This window comes from Pseudophryne corroboree, chromosome 7 (genome assembly GCF_028390025.1).
Source record: "Pseudophryne corroboree isolate aPseCor3 chromosome 7, aPseCor3.hap2, whole genome shotgun sequence".
NCBI classification, from domain to species: Eukaryota; Metazoa; Chordata; class Amphibia; order Anura; family Myobatrachidae; genus Pseudophryne; species Pseudophryne corroboree.
In genome coordinates, this window is record NC_086450.1 from 55,065,584 (window position 1) to 55,079,855 (window position 14,272).

Below are 14,272 nucleotides of genomic sequence, written 5' to 3' on the forward strand. Positions count from 1 at the left end.
CAGGAACTAGGTTTGACAACCAAAGCACTGACGCCTTCCTTGCTCAGGCACAGTGTATTTATACCTGCAGCAAGGAAGGGATTGGCTAGGCAATTATGCAGACTAACAATACTGACAACAGATTGGAGGAAATGATCAGCTGACAGAATCCAAGATGACTGCGCCCATGCAGACACTTGGAGGGAAGTTTGGTTTGTAATCCATGTGGTAATGAAAACAGTAATGGCGGCGCCGGCCACTGGAGACAGGAGACGCCAGGCTGACAAGTGCACATCCAACCACGCGGACACAGCGGAGGCCGCGGCTGACGTAATCGCCACTCTGACACTCTGCATGCAGAAGCTCAGGGACGGCGGCGGAGGCCGCGGGAGACGCCATGCCAGATGTAATATGGCGTGACTGTGACAGCGTCTCAGGGAGACAGGAGAGGATGCAGGAATGTGAACATCAGGATAACAGATGGGATCCGGTCCTGGAGCGCTGAGCCAGCCTTAGGAGGCATCTGATGGGTAAGAAATGGCGTCCAGATACCCGGATCGTGACACAATCAGATTTTCCTTCTCATTTCTCCATACCATCAACTGTGCCAAATACAGCGGGACAGTCCCGCTAATTTGACACTGTCCCACTGTCTAACCAGCGGGCCACAGTGTCCCGCGGGTGGGTGAGTGGACAGTTGGGAGAGTCAGTGATCACCGCTGCTCTGCCAGAATCAGCGCTTTGCTGAATCTATCAGTGCAGGGAGTGGAGCCTGGGGCTGTCCAGCTGCTCAAATAGCGCTGAGCATGCCTCCAAAATGATGAAAACGGGGGTCGCGGCACTAGGACGGGCCACTCCATTTGAGGCCCCACCCCCTTTTGGGGCATGGCCGTGCCTCCAGTGCGGCATGTCCCGACCCCACATACTCAAAATTTGGGAGGTATGTTTATCTAGCACCTTCTAGAGAATAATAGCTAGAATCTGGTTGGTTGCTATTGGCAACATCTCCACTTCTATAAAACCGTAGTAAATATACCCCATAGAGTGGGTATTATATAACTATACCACCCTATATACTTTTTTTTCTTCTTCTTCCTAATCAGGACTGTTTCATGATTTCAAGATGAGTGCGATATTTTTTATCTTTAAACTCCTAATGTATACCTACAGTATAAAAAGTTTGCTCTTCAACCCCTTGGGGCGGGGCGACTGATGGGGCAGGGCGAGGTAATCGCCTGACGTTCGCCTGCGGGGATCGCCAGCCCCAGCGCTGATTCCCGGCCGCCCGGGAATCAGCATAAGCCTTTTTACTGCTAAGCCCGGGCAATAGGAGTCTGGGGGCGGGTTAAACTCCATAATGGAGTATACTGATTCCCGGGCGCCGTGCACACTGCATTTCTGTTCTCTGGGAATTAGTCAGTAGTATGCCCGGAAATCTTCTGGGTTTGCCAGCGCTGTCAGCGGTGGTAACCCCGGAAGATTTCCGGGCAAACCACTGAAGGGGTTAAACTGCCAAGCGTGCCCCTATATAAAGTACTATACCCCTTAAGGGGTCTCTCGCTTTATACACAATTAATTTCTACTTTTGGGTGCACCTCCACCAAATAAGGACATTTTCTCTTACTGTACTAACCCTACAGGAATATTTAACAAGATGGAACATACATGGGCCTTATATAATAGCCTGTGAGCTGCATGCTCTGCGGAAATTATGGCGAGTTTGCCGTATTTTTAAAGCAGCAATCGTTTTTTATCTTTTAAATGATTGCCGCTTTAAAAATATGGACAAACTCGCCAGACAAACTATTACATAAGCTTCTCAGAATTCAAATTATCTACCAGTGCTCAGAGCCTTCAATAACTTTGTTTTCTGCATACAGTGATTTTGTAATTCAAATTTTGACAACTATCAATGTTTGATCTGTACAGATGGATACGGAAGTGTTCAAAGATGAAGAATTCTCTAAAGTCTATCAGGAAAAGATGTTTCCTCTTTCCAAAAAAGTGACAAACCTTATTATAGGCTTCTTGGAAGACAAGGTAAGTAATAATTAATGGAATTGTACTGCACATGATTAATGGAGAGAGCATTTCTGTATGTAATAGTGGATTTTGCCTTTGGGCCTTTTTGCACATTTAATTTCTGTCTAACAGGTAATGATGAAACGATGTATTTAATATTTATCCTAAATAAAGATCAAATTATTCAAATACTGAAAGATCTTTCTTGCCAAGATATGGGATATATTATTGTAGATACTAAGTCAAAGATATTAAGTACCTCTGACCCCTACCTCGTGTTCCTACCCCACAATACTGTACATGGGGCCTAATTCAGACCTGATCGCTCCCTGGGCTTTTTCTTGCAGTCCTGCGTTCGCATAGTCGCCGCCCACCAGGGAGTGTATTTTAGGTGTGCAAGTGTGCGATCGCATGTGCAGCCGAGTGGTACAAAAAGAGTTTGTGCAATTTCTGAGTAGCCCAAGACTTACTCAGCCGCTGCGATCACTTCAGCCTGTCCGGGACCGGAATTGACGTCAGACACCCTCCCTTCCAACGCGTGGACACGCCTGCGTTTTTCCAGACACTCCCAGAAAACGGTCAGTTGCCTTCCACAAATGCCTTCTTCCTGTCAATCAACTTGCGAATGCCCGTGCGAATGGATTCTTCGCACAAACCTATCGCTGAGCGACGATCCGCTTTGTACCCATGCGACGCACTTGCGCATTGTGGTGCATACGCATGCGCAGTTCTGACCTTTATGGCAGTGGTGAAAAAACGCTAGCGAGCTATCAGGTCTGAATTAGGCCCATTGTGTAGTGTTAATTTGTCAATGATAATTTTGACTAAAAGTATTGGTCGACTACAGAGTATGTCAGGACTAAAATTAGACTAAAATGAAAACTGAGATCCACTGACTAAATCTTAACTAAAACAAAGCAAAAAAAAAGTGTCACTCCCCCATTTTGAAGAACAGTGTTGGGTGCCATCCCCACTCGGCTCCACAAGCATTGCAGCATGTCAATCAAGCTGCAGCTGACGGGGCTGCAAACAATATCAAAAGAACCTCAGCAATCGGATTTGTACAGTATGTAAACCTTTGGATTAATATATAAATCTGTATTAGACCCTTACACAACCACTCTTCAGGTGTCATTTTATTCCCTCCAAATGGCACAAGTTGTCATTACAGCGGTGTGTAAATGCTGTCACCGGCCCTCAAACTCGCATCCCTCGTGGCCCCTTCTAGTACCAGAATTGCACATTTGTTGCTTTCAGCCCTTTGTGGCAGTGAATAAAAATCTGCCAGATGGCGGTAACATAAGTGGAGCATACAGATGCATCCTCATACATCTAGCCTCAATACGCCATGTACTGCGAGATGACTAGCGTGAGTGAGCCCTCAGTTTCTGGGCAGCTATGCTAATGCCCTTTTTTGTTGAAAATGCATCTTATTCACATTGCTATGCAAATAATACGCACAAGCAGACTCTGATTATTAAAATGATATGAGGCATGGCTATATTCTGTGGGCGACCATGCCTGTATCTGCATACGAAATGCTACATAGTGTGATCAGATTTCTGCATCAAAAGGGCACATCAGCAGCTTGTGGAGGTGTACGGTGATAACGTCATGTCGTGGAAACAGGTTTGGGTCTGGTGCATTGCCTGTGGTGAACGTGCTTGGCTGGCCAGTTTGCGGCTCATCTTGAACGTCAGTCCTGTCGTTATCAAAGGCAGTCCACCAAATCCAAATCTGTTTCCATGACATGACATCACCGTACACCTCAACAAGTTGTTGATGAATTTCAGCTGCTGATGTACCCTTTAGAGTGTGACCATGTTTCTGCCAGCCCCGCCATCTTACACCTGGTGATGGTGTAAAGGTGCGTATGGATTATTCCTTAGGCGGTGCTCACCGGTCCACGTGAGCTGGGACGACAATTGCTGGTTCACCTTATGGAGGATGGGAACGCTGTAATCATGGCTGTAGCGAAAGAAAACGAGCCGTGAACCGCAAGCTGTTCTTATGCTAAGCTGTGGAGGAGTGCCGTGGGCACTCACAGGTGGCTGCGGGTTTCACCGGTTAGGTGTAAATCATCACAGGCACAGGGCCTCAGTCACCCAACTTTCACCTATACAGCACTCACGCCGAGCAAGGGCCACTGAACGGGCACTTAGGGGACACACACACACAGAGGAATTCTCACTCCTTGATTCTTGTCACTTTGCGGTGGTGTTCTACAACTTCTGTAGGTCAAAACACAACAGCCTATCTCCTCTAACCTCAGACTACCCTAACTCTGTGGGGCCTAACTAATTGACTTTCCTGCTGCCCAAACTATAACAACACATGGCTAGATAGACAGTATTTAGTATTTAACAAAAACTAGTCTCAGCTATCTATCAACAATTGTAAGACACAATGCAACAATAACAATCACAATACAATATAAGAACATGAAACAGAAGCATACAGTGACTTGAATAAGGCAATCAAGGTTAAGGATATTCCATAAACTATTATTCCCTGTGGACAGAACCAGCCAGCCCTGCCTATGGAATAAGCTAGTACAAATTCGGAGGTCTTAGAGAACCCTGGAGCCAAAAGTGAACAGCCGTTCACTTTGAGATTATGCGACTGTGTGGAACTGGGCTGCTCCTCTGCGCTCTACTTAATCACCAGCTCTTTTTGACCCGTATTGAGAAGATCTGACTTTGAGAGGCAGCTGGGAGTGACCAGAGCCTACGTTTCAGGCCCTATTTTCTTTGGGTGTACACTATGTGGGCCTAGTGCCCCTAAATCTTCCCGGCTAACCACAGGCGGGCAGGAGTGAAATGATTTGGGCCTAATGCCCATCCTGATAATCACAGGAGGAAACCCTGAATATTTGTCCCAATACTACCCCAGACTATCCCGTTGGGGTAGTCTGTGCCAATTGCCCAGATAACCCATTTTCTCTGACGTCCTAGTGGATGCTGGGAACTCCGTAAGGACCATGGGGATAGCGGCTCCGCAGGAGACTGGGCACAAAAGTAAAAGCTTTAGGACTACCTGGTGTGCACTGGCTCCTCCCCCCATGACCCTCCTCCAAGCCTCAGTTAGATTTTTGTGCCCGAACGAGAAGGGTGCACACTAGGTGGCTCTCCTGAGCTGCTTAGTGAAAAAGTTTAAGTTAGGTTTTTTATTTTCAGTGAGTCCTGCTGGCAACAGGCTCACTGCATCGAGGGACTAAGGGGAGAAGAAGCGAACTCACCTGCGTGCAGAGTGGATTGGGCTTCTTAGGCTACTGGACATTAGCTCCAGAGGGATCGATCACAGGCCCAGCCATGGATGGGTCCCAGAGCCGCGCCGCCGGCCCCCTTACAGAGCCAGAAGACAGAAGGTCCGGAAAATCGGCGGCAGAAGACGTCCTGTCTTCAACAAGTTAGCGCACAGCACTGCAGCTGTGCGCCATTGCTCTCAGCACACTTCACACTCCGGTCACTGAGGGTGCAGGGCGCTGGGGGGGGGGCGCCCTGAGACGCAATAAAAACACCTTGGATGCAAAAAATGCATCACATATAGCTCCTGGGCTATATGGATGAATTTAACCCCTGCCAGAATACACAGAAAAACGGGAGATAAGGCCGCCGAGAAGGGGGCGGAGCCTATCTCCTCAGCACACTGGCGCCATTTTCCCTCACAGCTCCGTTGGAGGGAAGCTCCCTGGCTCTCCCCTGCAGTCACTACACTACAGAAAGGGTTAAAAAAGAGAGGGGGGCACTAATTACGCGCAGTATTAAAAATACAGCAGCTATAAGGGGAAAAACACTTATATAAGGTTATCCCTGTATATATATAGCGCTCTGGTGTGTGCTGGCAAACTCTCCCTCTGAATCCCCAAAGGGCTAGTGGGGTCCTGTCCTCTATCAGAGCATTCCCTGTGTGTGTGCTGTGTGTCGGTACGTTTGTGTCGACATGTATGAGGAGAAAAATGATGTGGAGACGGAGCAGATTGCCTGTAATAGTGATGTCACCCCCTAGGGGGTCGACACCTGAGTGGATGAACTGTTGGAAGAATTACGTGACAGTGTCAGCTCTGTATAAAAGACAGTGGTTGACATGAGACAGCCGGCTACTCAGCTTGTGCCTGTCCAGACGTCTCATAGGCCGTCAGGGGCTCTAAAGCGCCCGTTACCTCAGATGGCAGATATAGACGCCGACACGGATACTGACTCCAGTGTCGACGGTGAAGAGACAAATGTGACTTCCAGTAGGGCCACACGTTACATGATTGAGGCAATGAAAAATGTTTTACACATTTCTGATAATACGAGTACGTACCACCAAAAAGGGGTATTATGTTCGGTGAGGAAAAACTACCTGTAGTTTTCCTGAATCTGAGAAATTAAATGAGGTGTGTGATGATGCGTGGGTTTCCGCCGATAACAACTGATAATTTCTAAAATGTTATTGACATTATATCCTTTCCCGCCAGAAGTTAGGGTGCGTTGGGAAACACCCCCTAGGGTGGATAAAGCGCTCACACGCTTTTAAGAACAAGGGCTCTACCCTCTCCTGAGATGGCCGCCCTTAAGGATCCTGCTGATAGAAAGCAGGAGGGTATCCTAAAATGTATTTACACACATACTGGTGTTATACTGCGACCAGCAATCGCCTCAGCCTGGATGTGCAGTGCTGGGTTGGCGTGGTCGGATTCCCTGACTGAAAATATTGATACCCTAGATAGGGACAGTATATTATTGCCTATAGAGCATTTAAAAGATGCATTTCTATATATGCGTGATGCACAGCGGAATATTTGCCGACTGGCATCAAGTCTAAGTGCGTTGTCCATTTCTGCCAGTAGAGGGTTATGGACACGACAGTGGTCAGGTGATGCGGATTCCAAACGGCATTTGGAAGTATTACCTTATTAAGGGGAGGAGTTATTTGGGGTCGGTCTTTCAGACCTGGTGGCCACGGCAACAGCTGGGAAATCCACGTTTGTACCCCAGGTCGCCTCTCAACATAAGAAGACGCCGTATTATCAGGCGCAGTCCTTTCGTGGGCAAGCAGGCAAAAGGTTCCTCTTTTCTGCACCGTGACAGAGGGAGAGGAAAATAGGCTGCAGAAATCAGCCAGTTCCCAGGAACAGAAGCCCTCTCCCGCCTCTGCCAAGCCCTCAGTATGACGCTGGGGCTTTACAAGCAGAATCAGGCACGGTGGGGGCCCGTCTCAATGAATTTCAGCGCGCAGTGGGCTCACTCGCAAGTAGACCCCTGGATCCTTCAGGTGATATCTCAGGGGTACAAATTGGAATTTGAGACGTCTCCCCCTCGCCGTTTTCCTAAAGTCGGCTTTACCGACATCTCCCTCTGACAGGGAGGCAGTTTTGGAAGCCATTCACAAGCTGTATTCCCAGCAGGTGATAATCAAGGTACCCCTCCTGCGACAGGGAACGGGGTATTATTCCACACTGTTGTGGTACCGAAGCCGGACGGCTCGGTGAGACCGATTCTAAATCTAAAATCTTTGAACACTTACATACGGAGGTTCAAATTCAAGTTGGAGTCACTCAGAGCAGTGATTGCGAACCTTGAAGAAGGGGACTACATGATGTCTCGGGACATCAAGGATGCTTACCTTCATGTCCCAATTTACCCTTCTCACCAAGGGTACCTCAGGTTTGTGGTACAGAACTGTCACTATCAGTTTCAGACGCTGCCGTTTGGATGGTCCACGGCACCCCGGGTCTTTACCAAGGTAACGGCCGAAATGATGATACTCCTTCGAAGGAAGGGAGTTTTAGTTATCCCTTACTTGGACGATCTCCTGATAAGGGTAAGATCCAGAGAACAGTTGGAGGTCGGTGTAGCACTATCTCAGGTAGTATTGCGGCAGCACGGTTGGATTCTCAATATTCCAAAATCGCAGCTGGTTCCGACGACTCGTCTTCTGTTCCTAGGGATGATCCTGGACACAGTCCAGAAAAAGGTGTTTCTCCCGGAGGAGAAAGCCAGGGAGTTATCCGAGCTAGTCAGGAACCTCCTAAAACCGAGCCAAGTCTCAGTGCATCAATGCACAAGGGTTCTGGGAAAAATGGTGGCTTCCTACGAAGCAATCCCATTCGGCAGATTCCACGCAAGAACTTTCCAGTGGGACCTGCTGGACAAATGGTCCGGGTCGCATCTTCAGATGCATCAGCGGATAACCCTGTCACCAAGGACAAGGGTGTCCCTCCTGTGGTGGTTGCAGAGTGCTCATCTTCTAGTGGGCCGCAGATTCGGCATTCAGGACTGGGTCCTGGTGACCACGGATGCCAGCCTGCGAGGCTGGGGAGCAGTCACACAGGGAAGGAATTTCCAGGGCTTATGGTCAAGCCTGGAGACATCACTTCACATAAATATCCTGAAGCTAAGGGCCATTTACAATGCTCTAAGCTTAGCAAGACCTCTGCTTCAAGGTCAGCCGGTGTTGATCCAGTCGGACAACATCACGGCAGTCACCCACGTAAACAGACAGGGTGGCACAAGAAGCAGGAGGGCAATGGCAGAAGCTGCAAGGATTCTTCGCTGGGCGGAAAATCATGTGATAGCACTGTCAGCAGTGTTCATTCCGGGAATGGACAACTGGGAAGCAGACTTCCTCAGCAGATCAGGCAATAGCTGTAGACGCTCTGGTAACACCGTGGGTGTACCGGTCAGTGTATGTGTTCCATCCTCTGCCTCTCATACACAAGGTACTGAGAATTATAAGATGGAGAGGAGTAAGCACTATATTTGTGACTCCGGATTGGCCAAGAAGGACTTGGTAACCGGAACTTCAAGAGATGCTCACGGAGGATCCGTGGCCTCTACCTCTAAGAAGGGACCTGCTCCAGCAAGGGCCCTGTCTGTTCCAAGACTTACCGCGGCTGCGTTTGACGGCATGGCGGTTGAACGCCGGATCCTGAAGGAAAAAGGCATTCCGGATGAAGTCATCCCTATCCTGATCAAAGCCAGGAAGGATGTAACCGCAAAACATTATCACCGCATTTGGCGAAAATATGTTGCGTGGTGCGAGGCCAGTAAGGCCGACGGAGGAATTTCAACTGGGTCGATTCCTACATTTCCTGCAAACAGGAGTGTCTATGGGCCTGAAATTGGGGTCCATTAAGGTTCAAATTTCGGCCCTGTCAATTTTCTTCCAAAAAGAACTAGCTTCAGTCCCTGAAGTTCAGACGTTTGTAAAAGGGGTACTGTATATACAGCCTCCTTTTGTGCCTCCAGTGGCACCTTGGGATCTCAATGTAGTTTTTGGGTTCCAAAAGTCACATTGGTTTGAACCACTTAAATCTGTGGAGTTAAAATATCTCACATGGAAGGTGGTCATGCTGTTGGCCCTGGCCTGGGCCAGGCGCGTGTCAGAATTGGCGGCTTTATCCTGTAAAAGCCCTTATCTGATTTTCCATTCGGACAGGGCGGAATTGAGGACTCGTCCTCAGTTTCTCCCTAAGGTGGTTTCAGCGTTTCACCTGAACCAACCTATGGTGGTGCCTGCGGCTACTAGGGACTTGGAGAACTCCAAGTTGCTAGACGTTGTCAGGGCCCTGAAAATATATGTTTCCAGGACGGCTGGAGTCAGAAAATCTGACTCGCTGTTTATCCTGTATGCACCCAACAAGCTGGGTGCTCCTGCTTCTAAGCAGACTATTGCTCGTTGGATTTGTAGTACAATTCAGCTTGCACATTCTGTGGCAGGCCTGACACAGCCAAAAATCTGTAAATGCCCACCCCACAAGGGAGGTGGGCTCATCTTGGGCGGCTGCCCGAGGGGTCTCGGCTTTACAACTTTGCCGAGCAGCTACTTGGTCAGGAGCAAATACGTTTGTAAAATTCTACAAATTTGATACCCTGGCTGAGGAGGACCTGGAGTTCTCTCATTTGGTGCTGCAGAGTCATCCGCACTCTCCCGCCCGTTTGGGAGCTTTGGTATAATCCCCATGGTCCTTACGGAGTTCCCAGCATCCACTAGGACGTCAGAGAAAATAAGAATTTACTTACCGATAATTCTATTTCTCGTAGTCCGTAGTGGATGCTGGGCGCCCATCCCAAGTGCGCATTGTCTGCAATACTTGTACATAGTTATTGTTAACTAAATCGGGTTATTATTGTTGTGAGCCATCTTTTCAGAGGCTCCTCTGTTATCATGCTGTTAACTGGGTTCAGATCACAGGTTGTACGGTGTGATTGGTGTGGCTGGTATGAGTCTTACCCGGGATTCAATATCCTTCCTTATTGTGTACGCTCGTCCGGGCACAGTATCCTAACTGAGGCTTGGAGGAGGGTCATGGGGGGAGGAGCCAGTGCACACCAGGTAGTCCTAAAGCTTTTACTTTTGTGCCCAGTCTCCTGCGGAGCCGCTATCCCCATGGTCCTTACGGAGTTCCCAGCATCCACTACGGACTACGAGAAATAGAATTATCGGTAAGTAAATTCTTATTTTATGCAGCTCAGACCTATAGGCCTGTCTACTTGGGCCAATAATAAATGACTAGGGCCTAGCTCCCTCTACTGTGCACTCTTGCCTAGTGCTTGTGCTCACCCTATGGCCCTAGTGCCCACCTATTTGCTAGGGAGTGATCTTGGCCTAGCACCAAGACCACTTATTCAATAGGGCCCCCAACACTTCTAACCAGCACTCAGGCCTATTGCCTATATTGTCCCACAGGCCTAGTACCTGGCGACCCGGTGGTCCAGTGTGGATTCAGAGAAAATTAGTGAAGGCCCAGGGCCACCTACCAGGACAGTTGGGAGAGGCTGCAGCGGCCAGCTTCATTAGCTCTTTTTCACTACACGCACTTCAGCACTCTCCGACGCTGGGTCTTCTGTTGCCGCTGCTGATTCTTCTCCCGCAGCTGCCGGGTCTTCTGCCACTGCTGCCAAGTCTACTTCCGCCGCTGGGCTTCTTCCCTCTTCAGGAGCTATTCCCTGCTCCCACTCCAGTGCTCGACTGAGATCCGCCACTCCTCTGCGTCTAATATGAGATGCTGGGAGGGGGCGGAGCTATGATGTGACGGATTCCCGTTGGTTTGCCACGACCGGGATAGGCTCTCCGTTGGCGAAGGATTTGAATCCCTGATTGCTGATTGGAGAAACTTGAATCCTCTTGGATTCAAGTTCCTACGTAGCTGCGCCCCTCTGCCGCTTCGCCGCCCAGACGGACCCGTCGCCTACCTCCACAGCCTCATGGAGGTTAGTAAACCCCACAGCTTCCTAGTTCACATTGGGACAGTATGACTGATATGAGGCGCAGCCTAAAGGCCATAAGGGGAAATAGTGGTCTACCTGCTCTGGCCTAGCAGGAAATTAGAATGAAATAGAGAACATTTACACACATGAGAGGTCTTGTTACCTTACTTATTGAACCACCCTCATATATTCAATTATTTGCGTTTCTCAAAAAGACCACTAGGAGTATTGTACATTAGTATGATAAAAATAGGTTACTGTATTGTGATAATAATTTTGGAAATAGCATAAAAAAATTGAGACAAGTGTAAACTTTATCAAATTAAAATTTCTCTTCAGAAAGGACGACCCTTTGACCTGGCTGTAGACGCTGGATGTGGAACAGGAAGATCAACTCGGCCTCTGGCAGAACATTTCTGCAAAGTGATTGGAATAGACATAAGTGAGAGTCAGATAAATGAAGCAAAACGATTTACACCACAAGAGAACATCACTTATCAGTGAGTATAAACTTCCTATTGGCTGATATTAGCCTACATTTCTACTACAGGAGAATAGAGGAAGCACTTATCTACAATAAAGGAAAATAGACATATTGGCTGGAAAAGGGTAAAGTTTATTTAATAATTTACTAAAAGAAGATAAAAGTATGATTGTGAAAAGAGAATGGCCCCACACAGAGGGGCTAATTCAGACCTGATTGCTGCTGTGCGTGTTCGCACAGCAACAATCAGGTCTGAAGTGCTCATGCGCCGGCGTCGCAGTGCGCCGGTGCATGGCAGACAGCTGATGGCTGTCTTAGCCCTGAGATCGCCTCTGCCTGATTGACAGGCAGAGGCAGTCGCTGGGCGGAAGGGGGTGGGCCGGCGGCATTTGGCCGCCGTTTAGGGGGCGCGGTCCAGGCAACGCAGGCATGTCCGGACCATTACGTCCCACGCAGCCGCTGCAACCCGGGCAGTGCTGAGTAGCTCCCTACCAGCGCACAGGAGCTGGGCTGGCTGGGAGCTACTCCTACAGTACAAAAGCATCACCGCTGTGCGATGCTTTTGTACTTGTACGACTGGGTAGGGCCTGACATGCGAGGCGGACAAGCCCTGTGCTGGGCGTCCCCCCGCATGTCAGGGAAGCTGATCGTAGATGTGCTAAATTTAGCACATCTACGATCAGGTCTGAATCACCCCCAGAAGTGCAAAGTATCACCATCTTTCTCAAATAATCCAATAACACCTGACTTAGATGGTGCTAACTGCCAACCAATCACCAATAACACCTGGCTTAGACGGAGCTAACTGCCAGGCCATCACCAATAACACCTGACTTAGATGGAGCTAACTGCCAGGCCATCACCAATAACACCTGACTTAGATGGAGCTAACTGCCATGCCATCACCAATAACACCTGACTTAGATGGAGCTAACTGCCAGCCCATCACCAATAACAACTGGCTTAGATGGTGCTAACTGCCAGCCCATCACCAATAACACCTGGCTTAGATGGAGCTAATTGCCAGCATATCACCAATAACAACTGGCTTAGATGGAGCTAATTGCCAGCTCATCACCAATAACACCTGGCTTAGATGGGGCTAACTGCCAGTCCATCACCAATAACACCTGGCTTAGATGGGGCTAACTGCCAGCCCATCACCAACATTACAAAGCTTATACAGTATAGTGGACAACTGCCTGCCCATCACTATCAACTTGAGGCTTAGATGGGGACCAACTCCAGCCCATCACCAACGACTCACGCTGTCTAAGCTCCCCTGCGAATGATACACAAAAAGGTCCACTGGGACTGGTGGGATCGCTGACAACAGTATGATAAAATCAGCACCTTAAGATCTACAGCTTGACCAAAAACTCCACCCTTTAACTGTAATAGGACTCACAAATCAGATCATAAATACAGGACTCGCCCCTTACATTTTGAACCCATGCTCCTAAATGTATTGTGACAGACTAGTAGTGTAAATTCCATTGGGCATATAAAATGCTTTCTGTCTTCCATATTGCATTAAATAAGAAAAAAGCTAATGCCTCAGGTGCTGAAGTAATCCACAATCAAGCAGTTGTCAAATTTAGATTGTATAATTGCAACAACAATGGCAGCAATTAATAGTTTTTTAATTAAACAGATGTAATGTGATATAGGAAGTCTCTTTCTTTCTTTCTTTCTTTCTTTCTTTCTTTCTTTCTTTCTTTCTTTCTTTCTTTCTTTCTTTCTTTCTTTCTTTCTCTCTTTCTCTCTTTCTTTCTATCTTTCTTTCTTTCTTTCTTTCTTTCTTTCTTTCTTTTTTTCTCTCTCTCTTTCTCTCTCTATATATAATATGGGTTCATATGAGGAGAGAAAAGAAAGAGATTCAAGATAAAACATATACATGTAACTATAAATCCCTCCAATAGGATTATCTGAAATATTTGGCATGTCTTCAATGTGATGAAAATTAGTTGACATCACCATAAACATCTGACATCACCTCTGCGCCATGAGACAGAAGCCAGAAAATATCTGTAGTAATGTGTGTACTCCGTTTGGCCATTTACGGCTTCTCTTTACAGGGTCTCCCCAGTTGAGAAGATGCCATTGGAAGATGCCTCTGTGGATCTAGTTAATTCAAATGCTGCTGCTCATTGGTTCCCCATAGACCAATTCATTCCAGAAGTAACTCGTGTACTAAAGAACAGAGGCTGTCTGGCATTGCATTGTCTGTATCCCAAATTTACCATACAATATAAGAATTGCTCAGGGACGTTAACAAACATTTTTAATGAGGTAAGAGTAGATTTTGTATGAATGAATGACATTGTGTCTTCTCAAAATGTAATACTAATGGCACAGCACTCATTAAACCTTGTCATGGTAGAACAATCAAGACAAGAAATTTTAACCATGAAAATGTTGCATGTAATTGATGACCATCATCCTATAAAAAAATATATAGAAATTTTAATCCAAATAATGAATTATATAATAAAACAAAAAGAAAGAGAAACAGATGTTTTATTTGAGCCCTGTTTTCCATTTTGACAACAAAACAAAAGTCAGCTATAGTAGAAAATGAAATAACTTT

At 47.4% G+C, this 14,272-nt stretch overlaps 1 protein-coding gene across 1 annotated transcript; it reads left to right on the top strand.

Annotated features, from left to right (window-relative positions):
* Nucleotides 1-1,908: 1,908 nt before the first annotated feature.
* On the top strand, nucleotides 1,909-13,995 carry LOC134943996 (putative methyltransferase DDB_G0268948). The gene is made up of 3 exons (XM_063932543.1): nucleotides 1,909-2,019; nucleotides 11,538-11,698; nucleotides 13,761-13,995. Exons 1-3 carry the CDS (start codon nucleotides 1,909-1,911, stop codon nucleotides 13,993-13,995), a joined length of 507 nt encoding a protein of 168 aa, XP_063788613.1.
* Nucleotides 13,996-14,272: the final 277 nt, after the last annotated feature.